At 35.9% G+C, this 19,420-nt stretch overlaps 1 protein-coding gene across 1 annotated transcript in view; it reads right to left on the bottom strand.

Annotated features, from left to right (window-relative positions):
• The window catches only part of LOC135219627 (uncharacterized), a 404,265-nt gene that overhangs the window by 317,064 nt on the left and 67,781 nt on the right, over positions 1–19,420 (bottom strand). The window contains 4 exon segments of the mRNA XM_064256550.1: positions 411–541; positions 4,103–4,301; positions 5,122–5,313; positions 6,679–6,817. Coding sequence (XP_064112620.1) covers positions 411–541; positions 4,103–4,301; positions 5,122–5,313; positions 6,679–6,817 — 661 coding nt within the window.

The following is a 19,420-nucleotide window of genomic DNA, read 5'->3' on the forward strand; positions in this document are numbered from 1 at the left end:
CACAGTGACCTTGAAAATAACAGTGCATACTATATTGTTTGTATGGTGTTTTTAAGTTGCATGGAACCAGTGGTTATTCAGCAACGGGACCAACTGCTTTACGTGACTTCCGAACCACATCGAGAGTGAACTCCTATCACCAGAAATACACACCTCTCACACCTCGATGGAATGCCTGAGAATCGAACTCGCGGCCATTGCGGTGGTATGCCAACACCATACCTACCATGCCACTGAGGCACTTAGTACATTAGTGAAGTATGCTGCAATACAACAGAAGAAGAACAACAGAGGCAAATTCCAAGAACTCCAATCTAATTAGATTTCATAATATCTATCATTGTAAGCCTCATAATCTTGACAACAAAGTCCTCCAATTATCATCTGAAGCAATGCAAAGCTACACATACCTGATTATCTTTGTAGCGGTCTTGTAACGTCAGAATAGAGCACCCTCTCCTCAATCTGCATGTAATGGGTTGAATTTGTTCTTCCATATCACTAAGCCACCTCTTCAGAATGGCTTCTTCATGAGCCAAGTCTGCAATAGAAAAGGTTTATAATAATTAGTATGTATTACATTTTTTTAACGGACTATACACCAATTCCTTAGAGCAATAATGAGTCCTGAAAAATTACTTCAGTGACCACAAATATAAAGAACCTCCATAAATAGAACAGTAACTTCCTTTACGAAGTTCAAAATGTACATTATTTGACACTGCTAAAACTGAGCAACTCTGGTTACTTAACTAGTGAGCATCTACAAAATAAATAAAAAAAATAAAAATAGGTTCTCCTACTGAAAGGTACTTCATATACCAACAACATTAAATAATATAAATATATATTAAGTACTTAGCCTGCATGTTCATATCTCAGACACTATTCATCTCTAACTGAATTTGGAACGCTAATTTTGACTAAAGTTACACTTTTATGAAATACAGTAACTTCAGATAGAGTCACAGCCCTAAGTCTTGGTAGATAGAGCAAAGGCTTTCGATGTGTACACAAGGTCTGTACCATTCTATGCAGCTGAAAAATGGGTGCAGACAAGGAAAACAGAGGTCATTTTAAAGTTAAAATTCACGGTCTGATTATGATAGGCTTATCATATTACAAATGAGGAATTGTTGCAGACAGATCTGAAAAGAGATGAGAAGGGAGGAGGAACAGTTTGTCACAAAAGCAAACGATTGGGAGTCCGCAAAACAAAGAAAGGCTGGAAAGACTGGCAAATCATGGAAAAAGAGTATAGATAAAAGACCTAGACCTGATCAAGAGAAGAGTTCAGGCAAAAGAACAGTGGAGAGGACTCATTTCACATATAACCACGTGAAGGTAAAAACTGGCAAAAATGTTTGTGATAATAATGATAGGGTACAGCTTTCAGTTATGTAGTGTAGACAGTACAAAAAGTCCTTTACAGTACCCCTCCATCCCACAAACTGTGATACGTATATTTATCTACATATTCTAAGTAATCTGGACCCTTTACTTGCATCCCACTGTCTTTCAAAATTCAAAAATATTTTGCTATATTTGCATCTCTTAATTTTAGAATGCTCTGCAAAATAAGATTCCTGGTCCAAATCCTTAAGGTATTTCTCACTATGATATGTGTACCATTTACTTGGGATACACAGCAAAAATAATTCTAGAAGGATTAAGTCCAAGCAGCAATTAAGCAAATAAGCTATTATGAATTTTTATTTCACTGTCTCAACCTGCAGGTCATTAATCTTACTGGTAATTCACTTGCCAAAAAACAGCCAACAAAAGATTTTTACTCTTACTGGGAAAGCCCAAATGAATAGTATTTCTGACAGGTTCACTCTTCATAAATACAGTAAGCTTCAGGTTACTCTTTCTAATGTGGGATATGTAAAATGTAATAATATAGTAAAGTAAAAAAAGTTTTGATTCTTCTAAAGACACAAGTCACCAGGGTTGGATCTGCACTTCACCCATACTCCCAACTTGCCCATTGGTAGATCCCCAGGTGTTAAAGCAGTGTTATTTTACCACTGATGGCTGCTAATGATACAATATTGTATTTCAATATGAAGAATGAAAGAAGAATTAGAGCTTCCTCCTTTTCATTTTTCCATTGAACTAAATGACTGACATCATCCCATATCTCCATGATTTCAAAGCACTGTAAAAAATCAGTGATACCATAGGCAAAATTCACGTTAAGTCAATGTTACACCATCAGATCTCCAAAAGTGATACAGGATTACACAAAAATAAATATAACCATGGAAACAAACAATGTAGGAGGAAGATGGCAACAAACAAAAATCCTAGACAATGTGTTTTATATTACTATAAAAGTGCACAACCTAACTAGGTATGGAGAGCTAGACTACAAGGATCAAAATAGAAAAACCTACTATTTTCCCATTTTCATTCATGACTTTTAAAGAACAAATATGACTACACTTTCTTAAACAGTGGTTTCTCGCCTGACTATTACAATACTAATGAATGACTTGCTTTGCAGATACACTGTCATCAGATGACGCTGTAGTATGGGTTACAAATGTACTAGATCTGCTGTGCAGTCACTATTTTTTTTATAGCATATTAACCATCTTTTCTTTTTGTGGAACTACTGATGACCCTTATAAAGATAAAAAGATTTTATTTCTGGATATATGTATCTCAAATCCTATTCGACATGTCTCACTGATAATGAGAAAAAAAAAAATTGCCGTCTTTAACTTGCTCTCCTGCAATCTAGTGATGACAAAATAAACTCCTCGTGTATACTAATAATGTAATAATGGCTCACCAGGTCTTGTTATGTGGCTCGAATCTTAATTCAATAATGTTACCCTAACAAGATGCTTGCACATTTAACTACTGAATGTACTCAAAAGATTACATATCTTGTCCATATATCCAAAAATAATTTGCTTTTAAAACAAGCACAGACATGTCTTAAAATGAAGTACAGTACTAAAGTAATCAAGCAGTAACAACAATAAGAAATAATAAGGCTGGTTAAACAGTGGTCTGGGGTTAAGACAATTATAACAAGTTCTAATAAAAATTTAATCAAATGAAGTTCTGTAAATCGACTTAAGGTATAAGGAACATCCAACATTATTTTTTTCAATGAAAGCTTCCAAGGCTTTTCATTTATCACTTATGGGAATGAATCTTTATTCCTTTACTAATTGTATAATGTCATCATACCTTAAGAAGCTAGACACACTCCTTTAATTACTGCAATACATTAGTGGGGATAAATAACAACATAAAGACCTATCAAGTACAATGTTTAAATCTTTAACGCAGAATTACTTAATGCCTGCCAATTAGCTTTCAGATAATTTTGTACTTTCTAAAGAAACACTAGTACTAAACCGGCTACCAACTTAATGTTTTGAATAGAGTATCTGCATGTGAACTTTATTCTTTGTTGATAAGGAAATATCCTTGTATTACTCCCAACTGCCCAATATTCTGGAGGTGAAGGATTTTTTTTGGGTTGAACGATTATTCAATGGACTAATATCCAAGAAACCATAAACATTGGGTTTACTGTTCTTTACATGTGCGAGATCCTGACTTTTCCTAGAATACTGAGTCCTAACCTAAGCAGTCTTTACCTTCCTAACCTAATTTAGGGCGCTGTGCCCTAACCTTGATGGGAAGGGGGCCTCTCCTCCCCCCACACAATTAACACTGATATCCCTTTCTCCCTACTCTACATACTACCTGCAATTAATACTTAACTATAATCCTCAATATGTGGTATAGAGATGAGCACTGAACAAAATGTTCTGCTCTGGTTTTCTACAAGTAATATCTTGAAATCAGAGTTATTATTTTTGACATAAGAAAATGGAGAACCATGACTACAATGCAAATACAATTCACAGTAAACAGTTACAATTTTTCACCAGATGCACATTGTCAATCCTTATTAATTTTTATTTCCAAACAATAAAGCAATTTGATTCTAAACTGTATAAGGAGTATGACAAATTACCCTGCAAGTCAATGATATTAATGCAGTTTTACACTGAACCCAGAGGCTTAGATGAACCACTTCAAGGTGACAACATACTAAACACCCAAAACATACCTAGCTCCACTTCAACTTCTTGGTTTCGTCCTTTAGCAGGTGTAAATGAACTCTGTAACTGATCCCACTTGTTGTTGAGGTAATTAACCCTCCAACTGATTTCTTCAGCAGATGTTGGATATCTCTGAGCTACGCGTTCACCTTGCTCTACGAATAACTTCCGTCGATAGGTGCGACGGCGTAGCTCTTCCTGCTGGACCTGAAATAAGGTAGACAGAGGTAAGATATGACAACAAGAAACTTTATTCGTGAACACCAAAACCTTTTTCATCCTGCACTGCAAAATTCAATTTGAAAACTTTTACAGGTGCTAAAATACGTTTCATGTACAGTAAAATAAAATACGGTAAATAAAGATAACCTACATAAAACAGAAAAATTAGCTGAAAATAATATTACAGCTACATTGCACCTGACTGAATAACGAACAGCGAAAAAATCGACATTTCAAACAAAAAATAACAGTATTGGATAGTATCAGTCAAATTTAATGGTCCTTCAATAAATATCAATTTTGATATGGGACAGAATTTTTATTTCAGAGCTTTAACATTCCTTCAGATATATGTTAAAATAACACGACCCGATAACAGATAATACACATATTGCAATGAACACTATTAGCAAGGGTAAAACACATCTGCTCCTTGGGCTTAATAATTGGGGTTTTGTTACTTCATACTGCTTTCAACATTCTCTCTCTCTCTCTCCATACTTTATCCTATTTCTCTTTTATTAATAGAGGACTCTATACACAACAGGGTAAAAATCAATAATGTTGTACGTACAAAACTGCATTGTGTTTATAACACTGGCTATAAATTAACAACGCTCAATAAATGAAGTTGAGCATTTAGCACCACAGTGTGGCCACATCCAGAAATTATGAAAGAACTATTGCTAAAAAATAAGGTTCTCAAACAAATGAACCCTTAAACTCATGCAAATCTTCAAGAATAAATTTTAAAAATAAATCTCAAAAATAATAAATAAAAGAGACTTTCAGAGATTTAGCTCACCATTCTGGCCGCCTTGTCGGGTGGATTTGAGTGGGAGTAGAGTTTGAGCTGCACCTGAATGAGCCATTCGTAGAGCTCATTGTACTGATCTAAAAACTCAGAGAAGCTCCAGATATAGGGTGGAGACACATCCCCGCTGTCCCAGCTCAGCTCGAACTCTCCTGAAGAAGGAGCTTCGTTGGATTCGCCAACCTGGAAAATTTAATTAGTTTTATAATTGACCCATACTTTAAGATTCTTAGTTGATATCATAAAGGAAAACTGGGTAACCAGTAATAACATACGAACGTAATAAGGATCATATGTGAATGTTCTCTAAAATTTAATGTAGCTTAAAAACTGGTAGCAAATTGTGTAAAATTACAATTTATATTAAAACAATGTACATCACTCCTTGATGGCATCATTTTAAGTCAGCAATCTATTTGTTTCCAGCATTTAGAAGATGACATTTTCTCCTCTCCATAACCTTGTGCAAAAACAAAAATACAATATCTAACAAAGTAAAAATTAATAAAAAAGAAAAACAACAATGAAAAACTGATGTGCGTCACAATGAACAAGCAAATTATGAGAAGACCTTACAGTACAATGACATGCTTCCCATGGTTCTCAGCGTACCATCCTGATTGATATTAAACAAGTTAAAACTGCTGAAAAAATCCCTGATAGTTAAAACTGCTGAAAGAACCCCTGATAGGTCATTTCTTTAAAAGAGGTGACACATGTTCCAGCAGAATTAACTTTCACCCTTTTGCAACCCCCTCCCCCACAAAAAAATTAAATAATCATTAAACTTCCAGGGATAAAAATCTGAAGACATAGGTATAAAAATAACAATATGTACTATTAAAGAGAATGGCAGAATAAAGCGAGTTGATTTTATATATTGTTTTTTCTATTTTTCTTGTAATCTGCTTCTCTGGCTCATATTGGGAATTTCTAAAATTTATAAAAATGCTGATGGTGTTCTTTATTTTAACAAAACAGGATTCTGGTATTACTGGTATTAACAGCATAGGATCTCAGGTTCAGGTCAAGCAGAGATTGTAATAATTACCAATATTAGTCCGTGGGTGGTTAAATTCCAGGCCTACAGAATAATACTGGCACTGATTATGACCCCTGCTTGACCTGGATCTGAGATCCTATGCTGTTAATACTAGTATACCAGAATCCTGTTTTAATAAAAGATCACCGTCAGCATTTTTTTTATTTTTTAGTAATTCCCAATATGAATATTGGCTAGTTACTCAGAAATATCACTGAGCCAGAGAAGCAGGTTATAAGAAAAATAGAAAAAGACTACATAAAATCAACTAACTTAATTCTGCCATTCTCTTGAACAGAATTTGCCTAAAAGAGGGTCTTTTACCAGAATAATAATAATAATAATAATAATAATAATAATAATAATAATAATAATAATAATAATAATAATAATAATAATAATAATAAATGTTCTTCACAACTAATATTAGTAGTATATAAAAATTGTACCACACTATCAGCAACATCAAATATTTTCGAAAGACTTCCTCTTCTTATTTCCCTTACCTGGCATGAGTCTGGGATGAGGTTGCTGCCCATGATGTAGTCGTAGGGCTCCTGGATAGAGGCCCAGAAATCTTTGTTGCCCTCTTCCTTGTCTGCCGGACCCCATGATCTGCGAGCTGCATCTCGCTCACTACTCCGTCTGAAAAGAGAATAAGGCTCCTTAGCGTCAAGCTAATAATGACACAGATATGTAAAGGTTAAGTGCATCAAGTACGGGGTAGTATGCTAGAACATGATATTATGCAAGGAAAAGCGATGCATTTAGTAGAAAGTTTACATACGCGCAATCATTAAAATAAAATATCTCATACAAAACTCGACTCGCACATCTAGGCTACATAATGAGCATCTTAAATTCAGAAACCAAGCTGTTTATTACCAACAACCACCGACTAAATGCTAATTACATGGAACATGAATGTTATTGGATTATATTTATCACATAGTTCTGGCACATCTTAAAAACTACCTAAATACTTTAAAAGAGGTATATTTTCAAGAGAAAACCAAATTACTTGGATGTCAAAACTTCAATTTTCGGGAGGGAATTTAAAAAAATTTCCAAATCTCTCCAAACGACTGACTCTCGTCGAACGACCAACTTCCATAATAGGAAAAGAACTGGAACATCTGCTCCGTGAGTAAGCTAAAACTCCCGTGACAAAATTACACGCAACCAACCACCCCAGCACTGTAACATGACATCCTTACTCCCCTCTCCCAAACCCCGTCTCCCACATCCCATCCAGCAAGTTACCTCTTGGAAATCACACAAGTTCCAGTGATTATTTAACTCGCTTATTAGGAAATGCCCATGATTCACCAAAGAATACACTGAGATTTATACACTTGTAATTTAAAGTAAAAAATATTCTCCTGATTGACCACAACGCCAAGGGATTGCTATACACTATACATATAACTTGTTCTGCTGGAAATACGATTCCACGAAGACAAGAATTTGCCAAATTATGATTTTATCATCAAAAGTCCTGCTTCTAGGGAAAAAAACAAAAACAAACAAAACGGGTACCAGTAACTTATTAGATCAATACACTTTGTTATAATACTTTAGCAAACTCCATCTATGTTTTAAGGATCGAAATAAAAATGTAATCAAATTCATAATCAGATATTTCAGTCTACCAAAGCATTAATGTAATGGTCATAATATTGAAAAAGCTTAAACATTTATAAATCAGGACAAAAACTGGAGAACGAACTTGTATCCTTATAAAATCAGACACTTTGTCACACCACATTCGAACAAACAATTTATAAAATAGCCGCACACACATGAAGTGTAATTTTATACTGTGTTTATGTAGCTATAAAAGGTAAGAGATGCAGAGAAATAACCAAAGTTAGAAAGTATATGCCACACAATGAAAACACATTAAAGGTAATGTTTAAAGCCTAAAAATAATTCAGATGGTTATACAACGCGATTATTACTGAAATCGCCCTCTTGGTCGCAGGTAATGCCAGGTATTGCCTAGAGGCTCGGTTCTTTCTGCTAACCACAACGACAGAAATTTCAAACATATTACAAAAGTAATGAACAATTTACCTATACTTCTTATCTGACGCTCAGTCCGCTCGGTCAAAGACGCCCTGCAGTGATGCACCTCAAAAGTAATTCGTGTTATGTTATTCTGTAATTAGCACTCATAATGGCTTTCGCTCGAATACTAGTCACTCATCAGGAAAGTTTTATCTCTTTTTGAAAACGAAGTCATGTCCACTGGTTCATTTGATTTTCTGAAAAGCAGATTACTGTCCAGTATCAGTCCCGAATCTTCCACGGAGTTTGGCAATTTTAGCACCTCTGACAGCTTTGGCTCAAAGCCAGACAAGTTTTTGTTTTTGTTTTACAATCAACATCCAACCTCATCTTCCATTGAATTGCACTTGTTTCATTTGCACGTAACACTTAACGTTACCCAAGATCTCTACCAAACCAAATCTCGGCAAACGCTACATCATCAAGCTCTTTTTCAGTAATATTATTAAGTTCTCGGATTTCTTGCAACCACACAGATTCAATCTCCATAGCCAGTTCTGTTATTATTCTTCTTAAACTCCTCTGCTTTACACCATCTCTCATTCACCGCATGATTCACATCAGACTTTGAAAATCTGTATTTTTTTTTTATTCTTTATTCTACATCGTAGTCACAAGTCCTAATTTTATGATATGCGTAGTATTGTGTACTCGTAGTATTGTGTACTATCACTTTTCTCTTTACTCGAGCATTTCCGTTCTATTTACCCATACATTTGACAACAGACATAAACAGTAACATATGTCTCTGTCACTGGACTTCGCCCACTCATTATTATATGTTATCATGATTCTCATGAATTAAGCCTCTACGAACTGAACCCATTTAAATTTGTAATACCGGGCACTCCCAGCGGCTGGCTCAACAAAACAAAATCTCGCTCTCAATATTTTCAACCCACCAAAAATTAAGAAGTAACTAAACACTACAAATTACCTGTAGAATTTAATACTGGAATCAATGCTGAATATAGACTTTTTCAACATTTTATTTCTGTCAAAGACGTTCATCTGTGACCAAAATATCCAAATGAGTAAAACTTAATATATGTAAGTTCGCATTAAATACTGCAGTTTGGAAAAACTACTTTTGTTTTCAGATTGCAAAACCATCAGTTGCCTACTATATCTTTACTCTTTCTGTGACCGAGTACCCAACTCCACACATCGATACAGCAATATGTGACGTCATACATTCATGTAAAGCATCGTGTAACAATTATCTCTATACGTCACATCAGAAGTTCAAGGCATATCGACTCAAGCTGCCACTCACTCCTTCACACAAGCTGTCACTCCACACTTGACTGATGGCAAATGACTTCCACAAATAACAAGCCAACTCAAGAGGAGAACGTTCATGGAGGGAGATTGCGGAGCCTTAAAATTTCAGCAAACGACAGACTTACGGTCTCCTTAACTGACTTCTTTAACGTACAGTATGTCACCAGGAAGACGGGAAGCCGCGTTTGCAACGTCGTATGCCTGATATGTTATCGGAATCTGAATAGATTGATAAAAACAATTAAATGACCGCAATTAATTGAGGACGGAGAAATGCGTCTAAAAATAGAACTTACGACAATGAATTGAATGATTTAATATTAATAAAAAAAAACACTGCCAAAGAATGTAATATGTTCAGACTTAGTGAGAATGGCTCACAGCAGAGTGCAGCGAACCTTGCGTGGATTTATTGGTAAATAAATAACTGAAGGTTACTGGATTACGTCATTTGCGATGGATGGACATTTACAACGATGATATTGAGCTTCGTTGGGTCACCTCTGCAACTGTATCGTGAAAATCACACGTTATAATACTAAAATGAAAGCCCCTGCTGGCATAAGGTCAACCTAATCTTAAGTAACAACATAATACTTAAAAGTATGCTAAAAAAAAATTTTAGTTTAAATTCAAATATAACAGCAATCATCTAATTGAAAAAGATGAAATTAAAGAATTTAAAAATAACGTAAAATCCTAAATGACGTGTTATACGTAATCCTACCTGTAATTACAAAAAAACGAGTGAAATTTCATCTTCAAAGACAGCAATTTCTAACGACACATTTATTTGCAAGCGGGTGACAGGTGGCTTGAAGAGACAATTTCCTACTAGAGGCGCCGATTTCTTTCAAAAGGAAATACTAACGTAAGCGGTTTTAGGTTTCTAATCCACCTCTCATATGGCAAACTAAGATTGGCAAACAACCCAAACTTGAATCAAGAAACTTCTATTGGGGATGAGCAACGCAGCCGGAAGACCTCGATTCTAATGCTCCAGTGGCGCTGAGAGAGAGAGAGAGAGAGAGAGAGAGAGAGAGAGAGAGAGAGAGAGAGAGAGAGAGGAAATAATGTGACACGAGCGAAACTGGCAATACATAATTTTCTCGAGCGTACATGCAGCAGTGCATAAATAAATGTGTCAAATGCGAATCGCGCACTTCCTTGAAGAAATGCATGGTTCACTTGCGGCGAAAAAACAATAAAATAAAAAAAATAAATAAGTAAATAAACACATACTTCTTGACTTAGCTCTGGCAATTATTAAGTACAATGGCTAAAAAGTAACAGATAAATATGGAAACAAGGCAATTCGTTTGTCAAGGAACACAACGCTGCTTTGACTTACAGCAAATCGGTAACCGATATCGTGAAATTGGTTATTTTGCCTATCATTAAATTTTCAACTTATTTCCGGTGAAAAAAGGTCATGGACTAGCCGACAGTAAAAAGGAAAAAAAAGTCAAATATGAATAAAGTTGGGAAAATGTAAACAATTGAAAAAGGACAAGGTTTAGATGAAAAACCAGCTGAAAAAAGGAACAGGAAGCGCCAGAAGAAAAGACAGCGCTGATGCTAAGAAAATCCTTACTGGCAATAACGCCTGGCATGTCCAGAAAAGACTGGGATTCTTGCATTAGGAAACTCTGTCTTCACAGGCGGAAACGCACGCATTCTCCGCAAGCACTGTGGAAATTGATGGTGTATGCAAACATCTCTCCAAGAAATTTCCTGTACTGTATTGCTTGTTTGAATTAATGAACAGATCCGGGAAGGGAAAAAGGCTGTATAAATGGGGAAAGGTCATAAACTATTACTAGTTATTCGATATCTTACAGAATTAAAATTTCTAACAACATTAAGTGACAATATAATAAAGACGTGTGTGTGCGTGCTCGAGCACGTACAGGTCTGGATGTTATATAACCACAAATCCATAATGTTCAAAGGCTACCACAGTCGATTTATATAAAGTATAAGAAAATCCAACAACAGAAAGAATTTCATTCAAAAAAGGAGAGACATTGCCTCCAAGCCACAAATGTTTCCGCTGTACGTATTACGTCAAACACCAAGGATACACCAGGACCGAGCGAGTTACTGCCACTCATCACTCTAACCACTGCTTCTAGAAACGTCTGGATGGCTATAGGAGTCAAGGTATGAAATGGCCAAGTAAGAATAAAAGGAAACCTAATGAAGGTAAACGATGACGAGATTATTTGCTAACTGATTACAACACTGTTTGTCTTATAATCGATTTATACAAAATTTGCCATCATCCTATACACATGTGAAAACGGGAATTACCTTTCATTCCAACATTAGCTGGTGCTGCTTATAATCGTTTGAATACGAATAAATATAGAAAATATTGAATAAAACGGGGTTTATTCACATCCGCTAGGTAAAATTTATTACCCGACAGGGTAAATTCATTAAGAATAATTATCAAGGCTACAAATCATTGCATACTGTTTGGACTTCTGAAATGTATCAATTATAGACAGGAAAGTCAACATCTGAAAATATATAAAAATCTAAGGTTTGACTTTTCTTTGTTATTCTTGTTTACGGTGGTTCGCAATAAGTGTATATATAAAATATAAAATACTGAGAGAGAGAGAGAGAGAGAGGGAGAGAGAGAGCCATGTACAATCTGAACAAATCCTAACGAACAACCAAATTAGCATTACGTCATTGTCCTTGGCTAAAAATGATGACTAAGCATGATAGAAATTTTGTCACTTCAGAGGGAAGGGGCGACCCAAGGTTAGCAAATTAAAAGGGGAAAAATCTTATCTCAATTGGCAGACTGATAATCACTTTCAGAAGCAATTATCAATTACAGATTTACTGCAGAACGAATACGAAACCCGCCCCCAAAAAAAAAGACAAATCAACAATGTAAAATTCTATATGGACATCCTAGTTTAGTCTTTACTCTCCCACCACAAGTTCCATATTTTTCCATACAAACTTAAACGGTTGTACATACATTTCTTACCCAAAACATTCCCTACTATGACAGATATTTATAAAGAATAATGCAGGAAAATAATGTCATGCACTACTTTACGGAAAAAAAAAATCAAAGCTAGACTGCAGCATCGACGTGTTAAGAGAATACGCGAGGCCACCACATTAAATTTACTTATTCCTCAGTCATCATCGTTTCTATGAACTAATTACAAAATATCTCTCTCTCAGAACAATTTAAGTTCCCTTTGTTGCTCATTTCATCACGATTCCTCCCTCCTCCAACAAACTCCCCCCCCCCCCCCCCCCCACAACACCCTCTGCTGTTCACTCACCACTGCAACCAACAACGCTCCCCCGACACCGGACAAGGCCAACGCAATCCCCCAACCAAAGAGTAAGGGAAAATCCAACTATGAACACAGAAATCACGATGAACGCGACTGCATAACAGGTATCTGTTTATCTCGACGTCGATTGTAGCATTAAAAATAGGAAACATTGAAAAGTTTTCTCAAAGAATTCACTCAAATCTACAACTTATATTTCTTTACAAAATAAAAATAAAAATGAATAATTCAAGAGTTACGAGAGATAATGACACATAATAGCAATAATGAGTGAACCGACTCGTCTTACTCAATTGTTCTCATTTACCTCTATCAGGTAAATGATAGGCGCGTTAGCCTAGTCGCATATCATAATGTTTACGTATACATACACATGAGAGAGAGAGAGAGAGAGAGAGAGAGAGAGAGAGAGAGAGAGAGAGAGAGAGAGAGAGAGAGAGAGAGAGAGAGAGAATGTTTGCTCAACATGGCGCTAAGAAAGATAAATGCAACTTAATTCATCACAAAATGACACGAATCTACACAATGACCAAGAAGCCATTGGCATGAATAAAAATGTATAATAAATAACAGTTCAGGAAGTATATCAGGATAAAGTGAGCAAAATCATAACACAAGAGAGTGGGCACCGTCACAAACAAAATCACTAATGAATAACTGCCCACGCTTGGCCCTGTTATACAACATGATATACATAAATGACGTGATAGAATGGTAGCAAAAATAACAATAGGATTGAGAACAAAAGGAAAGAGACTAAGGTTTTTGTCATCTGTCTGGATGAACGGAAAGGGATAAAAGTAAGGTCATTTAGCTTTTGTTAGGTTTGTGTGTTTGTGTGTGTGTGTGTGTGGTGTGTGTGTGTGAGAGAGAGAGAGAGAGAGAGAGAGAGAGAGAGAGAGAGAGAGAGAGAGAGAGACTGTTACAATTATTTAAAAGCTTTAACCGTAGCATAAGGAAATTATAAACCTGCAGAGGGACAGCACTGCAGTAGTAACCCTACTGCAAAGCTACTTAAGTTCTTATGCACACGAAAAGATTATCCTTTAAGAATAAATGACCAAGCTTTAAAGGAACCGGAAGCAATTGAGTACTAGAACCCAGGAGGTTACCTCGAAGGTCCCATACTGTCAGCATGTAAATAAATAATAATTAATAATAATTAATAATAATAATAATAATAATATAATAATAATAATAATAATAATAATAATAATAATAATAAAAGAAAAGAGGCAACAGAATCAACCATCTGTTGTTCATGGACGACATCAAGCTGTATGGTAAGAGCATCAAGGAAATAGATACCCTAATCCAGACTGTAAGGATTGTATCTGGGGACATCAGGATGGAGTTTGGAATAGAAAAATGGGCTTTAGTCAACATACAAAAAGGCAAAGTAACGAGAACTGAAGGGATAAAGCTACCAGATGGGAGCAACATCAAACACATAGATGAGACAGGATACAAATAACTGGGAATAATGGAAGGAGGGGATATAAAACACCAAGAGATGAAGGACACGATCAGGAAAGAATATATGCAGAGACTCAAGGCGATACTCAAGTCAAAACTCAACGCCGGAATTATGATAAAAGCCATAAACACATGGGCAGTGCTAGTAATCAGATACAGCGCAGGAATAGTGGAATGGACGAAGGCAGAACTCCGCAGCATAGATCAGAAAACCAGGAAACATATGACAATACACAAAGCACTACACCCAAGAGCAAATACGGACAGGCTATACATAACACGAAAGGAAGGAGGGAGAGAACTACTAAGTATAGGGGACTGCGTCAACATCGAGAACAGAGCACTGGGGCAATATCTGGAAACCAGTGAAGACGAGTGGCTAAAGAGTGCATGGGAAGAAGGACTAATAAACGTAGACGAAGACCCAGAAATATACAGAGACAGGAGAATGACAGATGGCAATGGCTACAGAGGGGAGAGCTAAAGAAGGAAACTGAAGGAATGATAACAGCGGCACAAGATCAGGCCCTAAGAACCAGATATGTTCAAAGAACAATAGACGGAAATAACATCTCTCACATATGTAGGAAGTGCAATACGAAAAATGAAACCATAAACCACATAGCAAGCGAATGCCCGGCACTTGCACAGAACCAGTACAAAAAGAGGCATGATTCAGTGGCAAAAGCCCTCCACTGGAGCCTGTGCAAGAGACATCAGCTACCTTGCAGTACTAAGTGGTACGAGCACCAACCTGAGGGAGTGATAGAAAACGATCAGCAAAGATCCTCTGGGACTATGGTATCAGAACGGATAGGGTGAATGATACGTGCAAATAGTCCAGACGTGACGTTGATTGACAAAGTCAAGAAGAAAGTATCACTCATTGATGTCGCAATACTATGGGACACCAGAGTTGAAGAGAAAGAGAGGAAAAAAATAGATAAGTATCAAGATCTGAAAATAGAAATAAGAAGGATATGGGATATGCCAGTGGAAATTGTACCCATAATCATAGTAGCACTAGGCACGATCCCAAGATCCCTGAAAAGGAATCTAGAAAAACTAGACGCTGAAGTAGCTCCAGGACTCATGCAGAAGAGTGCTGATCCTAGAAAACGGGCGCACATAGTAAGAAAAGTGATGGGACTCCTAAGGAGGCAGGATGCAACCCGGAACCCACACTGTAAATACCACCCAGTCGAATTGGAGGACTGTGACAGAGCAAAAAGAAATAATACAGTTAATCAAATAATAATAATAATAATTAAAATAATTAATAACTTTAATAATAATAATAATAATAATAATAATAATAATAATAATAATAATAATAATAATAGCACGAGTCTCTAAAATGGTAAAAATATCGAAGGAGACTCCAGCAGATTCTCGAAACCTCTGGTTTTGCACATATTTATTTCTATATGTACGTATATCTAGATATACCATTATGGAATCCTTCACCAATATTAATAATAATGATAATGAACAAACCAGAACTAGGGTATTATCTTTACACATCCCAGAAGCAACAGCAAAAGATACTTACAGACAAGTGAGAAGCACATAATGAAGTATGATTTCGACGACCTTTTCTATGAGAGCCGGGAGCAGCTCCTCGGCTGTGAAGAAAAAGGTCTTCCAGTAACTCTCGTCCCGCCACATTTTACCTCATTATTCAGACAAATAATGAGAAATGGGCCGAAGGCTTTTGATTTTCTAGGGAAGGCCTTACTCCGTCTATTCCCGAAACTGGAAACTATTCTTGGTTAATCCAAGAATTGGAGACGAGTGATAATCCCGAAACAGGTGATTTTGATAATCCAGAGACTTGGTGGTTTTGATTATACAGAAATTGACGGTTTTATTAATCCAAAAAACGGTGGTTTTGATAATCCAAAAACTGGTGGTTTTAATAATCCAAAAAACGGTGGTTTTGATAATCCAAAACTGGTGGTTTTGATAATCCAAATATTGGTTTTGATAATCCAAAAATTGATGTCTCGTATCAACCAGAAATTGGGGGATTCGATAATCCAAAAACTGGTGGCTTTGATAGTCCAGAAACTGACGTAAACTTTTGGTAATCCAGAAACAGGAAAAATTTACACTTTCGTGTTGTTTCCGAATCTAGATTCTTTATCCAGGAACCAGACACTACACTAGGGCACTACTGCAGAGAGATAGAGTTCGAATATTCACAGATAGTATTGTATGAATCCTCACGGAACACGGTCCGCTATCACATTACCTCTCAAAAGCAATTAAGAGGTAGCACTGATGATCATACGTGTACAAATTTGAAGTGTTTCTTAAAACACGTAACTTATTTACAACACTTTGTTAATATATAAAGCAACGTCAAGTTCCGTAATTTCTCAACACTTCCGACACTTAGTCTCTAGTCTCTTTCAACATCTCTAGAATCTAATTCCATGATTGAAATAAAAAATGGTTCATTAAAACACAGAGAAGTAAATAAACCCGCGTTGTCGCCATGGACGTGAGCGCAGGTAAGCGACAGCAGTCTTAACACGACGGCAGATGATGCGACATGAGAAATCATAATTTCCGTTATACTCACTATATTAATACGTAATTCTGCATACAAAGATATATATATATATACACTTGCCAATACTCCCTAATAATGACAATTTTAAATATTCCAATGTCCGCTACCAAGAAATCAATACCTAACGTAGTAATGCAAACCATACAAATGGGACTTTTTCACAATTCCCATTAAGTTTATTCCTGGCCTAATACTCAAATTACACCAATTGAGAACAAAATTTTCAACAATTAGTGTTAAAAAAAATCCAAATTCTTATATACAACAGAATATAACGGTACAATTCCAACATTGAATTATATGACGAAGATCATTCATTTCTATTATGTATTCACTTGACCTATATCATATTTGTCCAGAAAGATAAGGATGGGAAATAATGTTTTGCATATGCATAACCCAAAATATGCATAATCCAACAAAAAATAATAATAACGCATACACCCACACAGAGAGAGAGAGAGAGAGAGAGAGAGAGAGAGAGAGAGAGAGAGAGAGAGAGAGAGAGAGAGAGATATTTATTGCTGAAGTAATAAATCCTTGTTGACGTACACCACAATACCACAAAATCCACCGCTGACGTAGCCAAGACAATGCAATTACATTCAAACTAAGAAAAATTATGCCTAACCAGGGCAAAGCGACCAAGAATAAAAAAAGAAAAAAAAAAGGAGGGAAAAAAGGAAAGCTGACGGTTTAAAAACAGCAGCCAATAAACAAGTAAGTGTATTTAGTCCAATCAATCACAACTTTGATATTCGCTAAATATAATGCTTAAATATTATATAATTTGTCGACCGAATGTTACATAATGAATAACCCAAATGCATAAAATATTATACGTAATTTCCAAAAATTTTCTGTAACACTAAAATGCATTCTCAAACTTCCATCCACATCGTAGTGTGCAGTGTGTCAAGTCAGCTACTCCTAAAGAATGTGAAGAATGCAAGGTCGAGAAAAGTTATTTCAAACGCTGCAATTTTTGCGCGGCGCAAAATGTAACATAATTTTGCATGGATGCACACATAACTACAGATTTCCAGTTAGAAGGACTAGCCATCGTTGTCATAGCAACGAACACCAATAACCAAGTACTAAAATTTACGTATTTGCTTATTTCTTTGTCGCTACCTTACGACGAGAGAATGAAGTTATTGGAAGCGCTTCGATCAATTAGATATGAGCATCTATGGGTCGTATTCAACTTGGATATACTTAAGTCTGAAATTAACTCAACCTTATTCCTCTTGAATTTCCAAAGTTATTCCTTTCGACGAATTTCACGAAAAAGTTTTCTCTTTGGACCAAAAAGAAACTAATAAAATAATTAAAAATATAAACAATAAATTGTTTGAAAATTCATTATCAGATCATCACATCGTGAATACTACCTTCCTCTTTGTTGCATCTAACAGGTTGCTTTGCCTTCAAAAATGGAAAAGGGCGATGATTATATATATAATATATATATATATATATTATATATATATATATATATATATATATATATGTATATATATGTGTGTGTGTGGTGTGTGTGTGTGTGTGTGTGTGTGTGTGTGTGTGTGTCGGTTACTACAAATTAATATTACGATTTAGATAACTAATGGATGGCATTGTAACACATTAATTTGTTATGCACACATTACTCTCCTATGCAAGTGCAGGAAACCTTTCTGCATTACTTGAAGAAATATCTATGTCAACCGTAAACGATTATTCGAAGGACCCTAATTTTCTGATACATTTGAGCGTTTACTCAAGCAACAACAAAGACGACGCCGTCGGCAGAACTGAGTCACGCAGGCCGCCTTCTTGGCTTGAAAGTGTGCTGGGGTGTTCTCCACAGTTCAAAAACAGTGGTATAATACCTGTCCCAAACCGCACCAACTAACTTGTCTTCCTAAATAATACCGTCCCAACAACGCAACTAGACTAGTCTTCTTCTGCTTGACTAACAAGTGTGGGTCAGAATACAAAAATAATTTTCGGTTGCAGGGTAAATTTTTAAAATCAGTTCTAAACCTTTGAATCTCATGTGAAAATACTCCTTTGCTAAATGCATAAGAGAACAGGAAAAAATTTTAATGAAAGCCCTGCAGACATCCAACTGTCGAGCACGCAGTTTTAAGAATTATCTATTAACAAACGACTTAAACGACAAAACTACCAAGTGAGAGAAGTCAGATGCCTACCATCTCGAGTATTCCACGTATGCATTTATTTTGAGGGGTAAGAAATATATCAACTGCACACTGCAGACACTCTTTAAGATATCAGGACAGGACAGAGATGCTATGATGTCCCTTTTTTAGAAAGCATCTGTATTATTTCAAGTGTAATGGATAATGTTTAGGATGAAACATTTATATTATATATATATATGTCATATATACAACTGTTACTAATCGAGCTCTAAGTAAATGCTCAGTGTTCAGTTCTTGATCACTGGGGAAGAATACAAGCACTTTAAGGACTCCTTCAATAAAGAAATCAGTAGGTACA

The sequence above is a fragment of the Macrobrachium nipponense genome, chromosome 1 (assembly GCF_015104395.2).
Source record: "Macrobrachium nipponense isolate FS-2020 chromosome 1, ASM1510439v2, whole genome shotgun sequence".
Lineage (NCBI taxonomy): Eukaryota > Metazoa > Arthropoda > Malacostraca > Decapoda > Palaemonidae > Macrobrachium > Macrobrachium nipponense.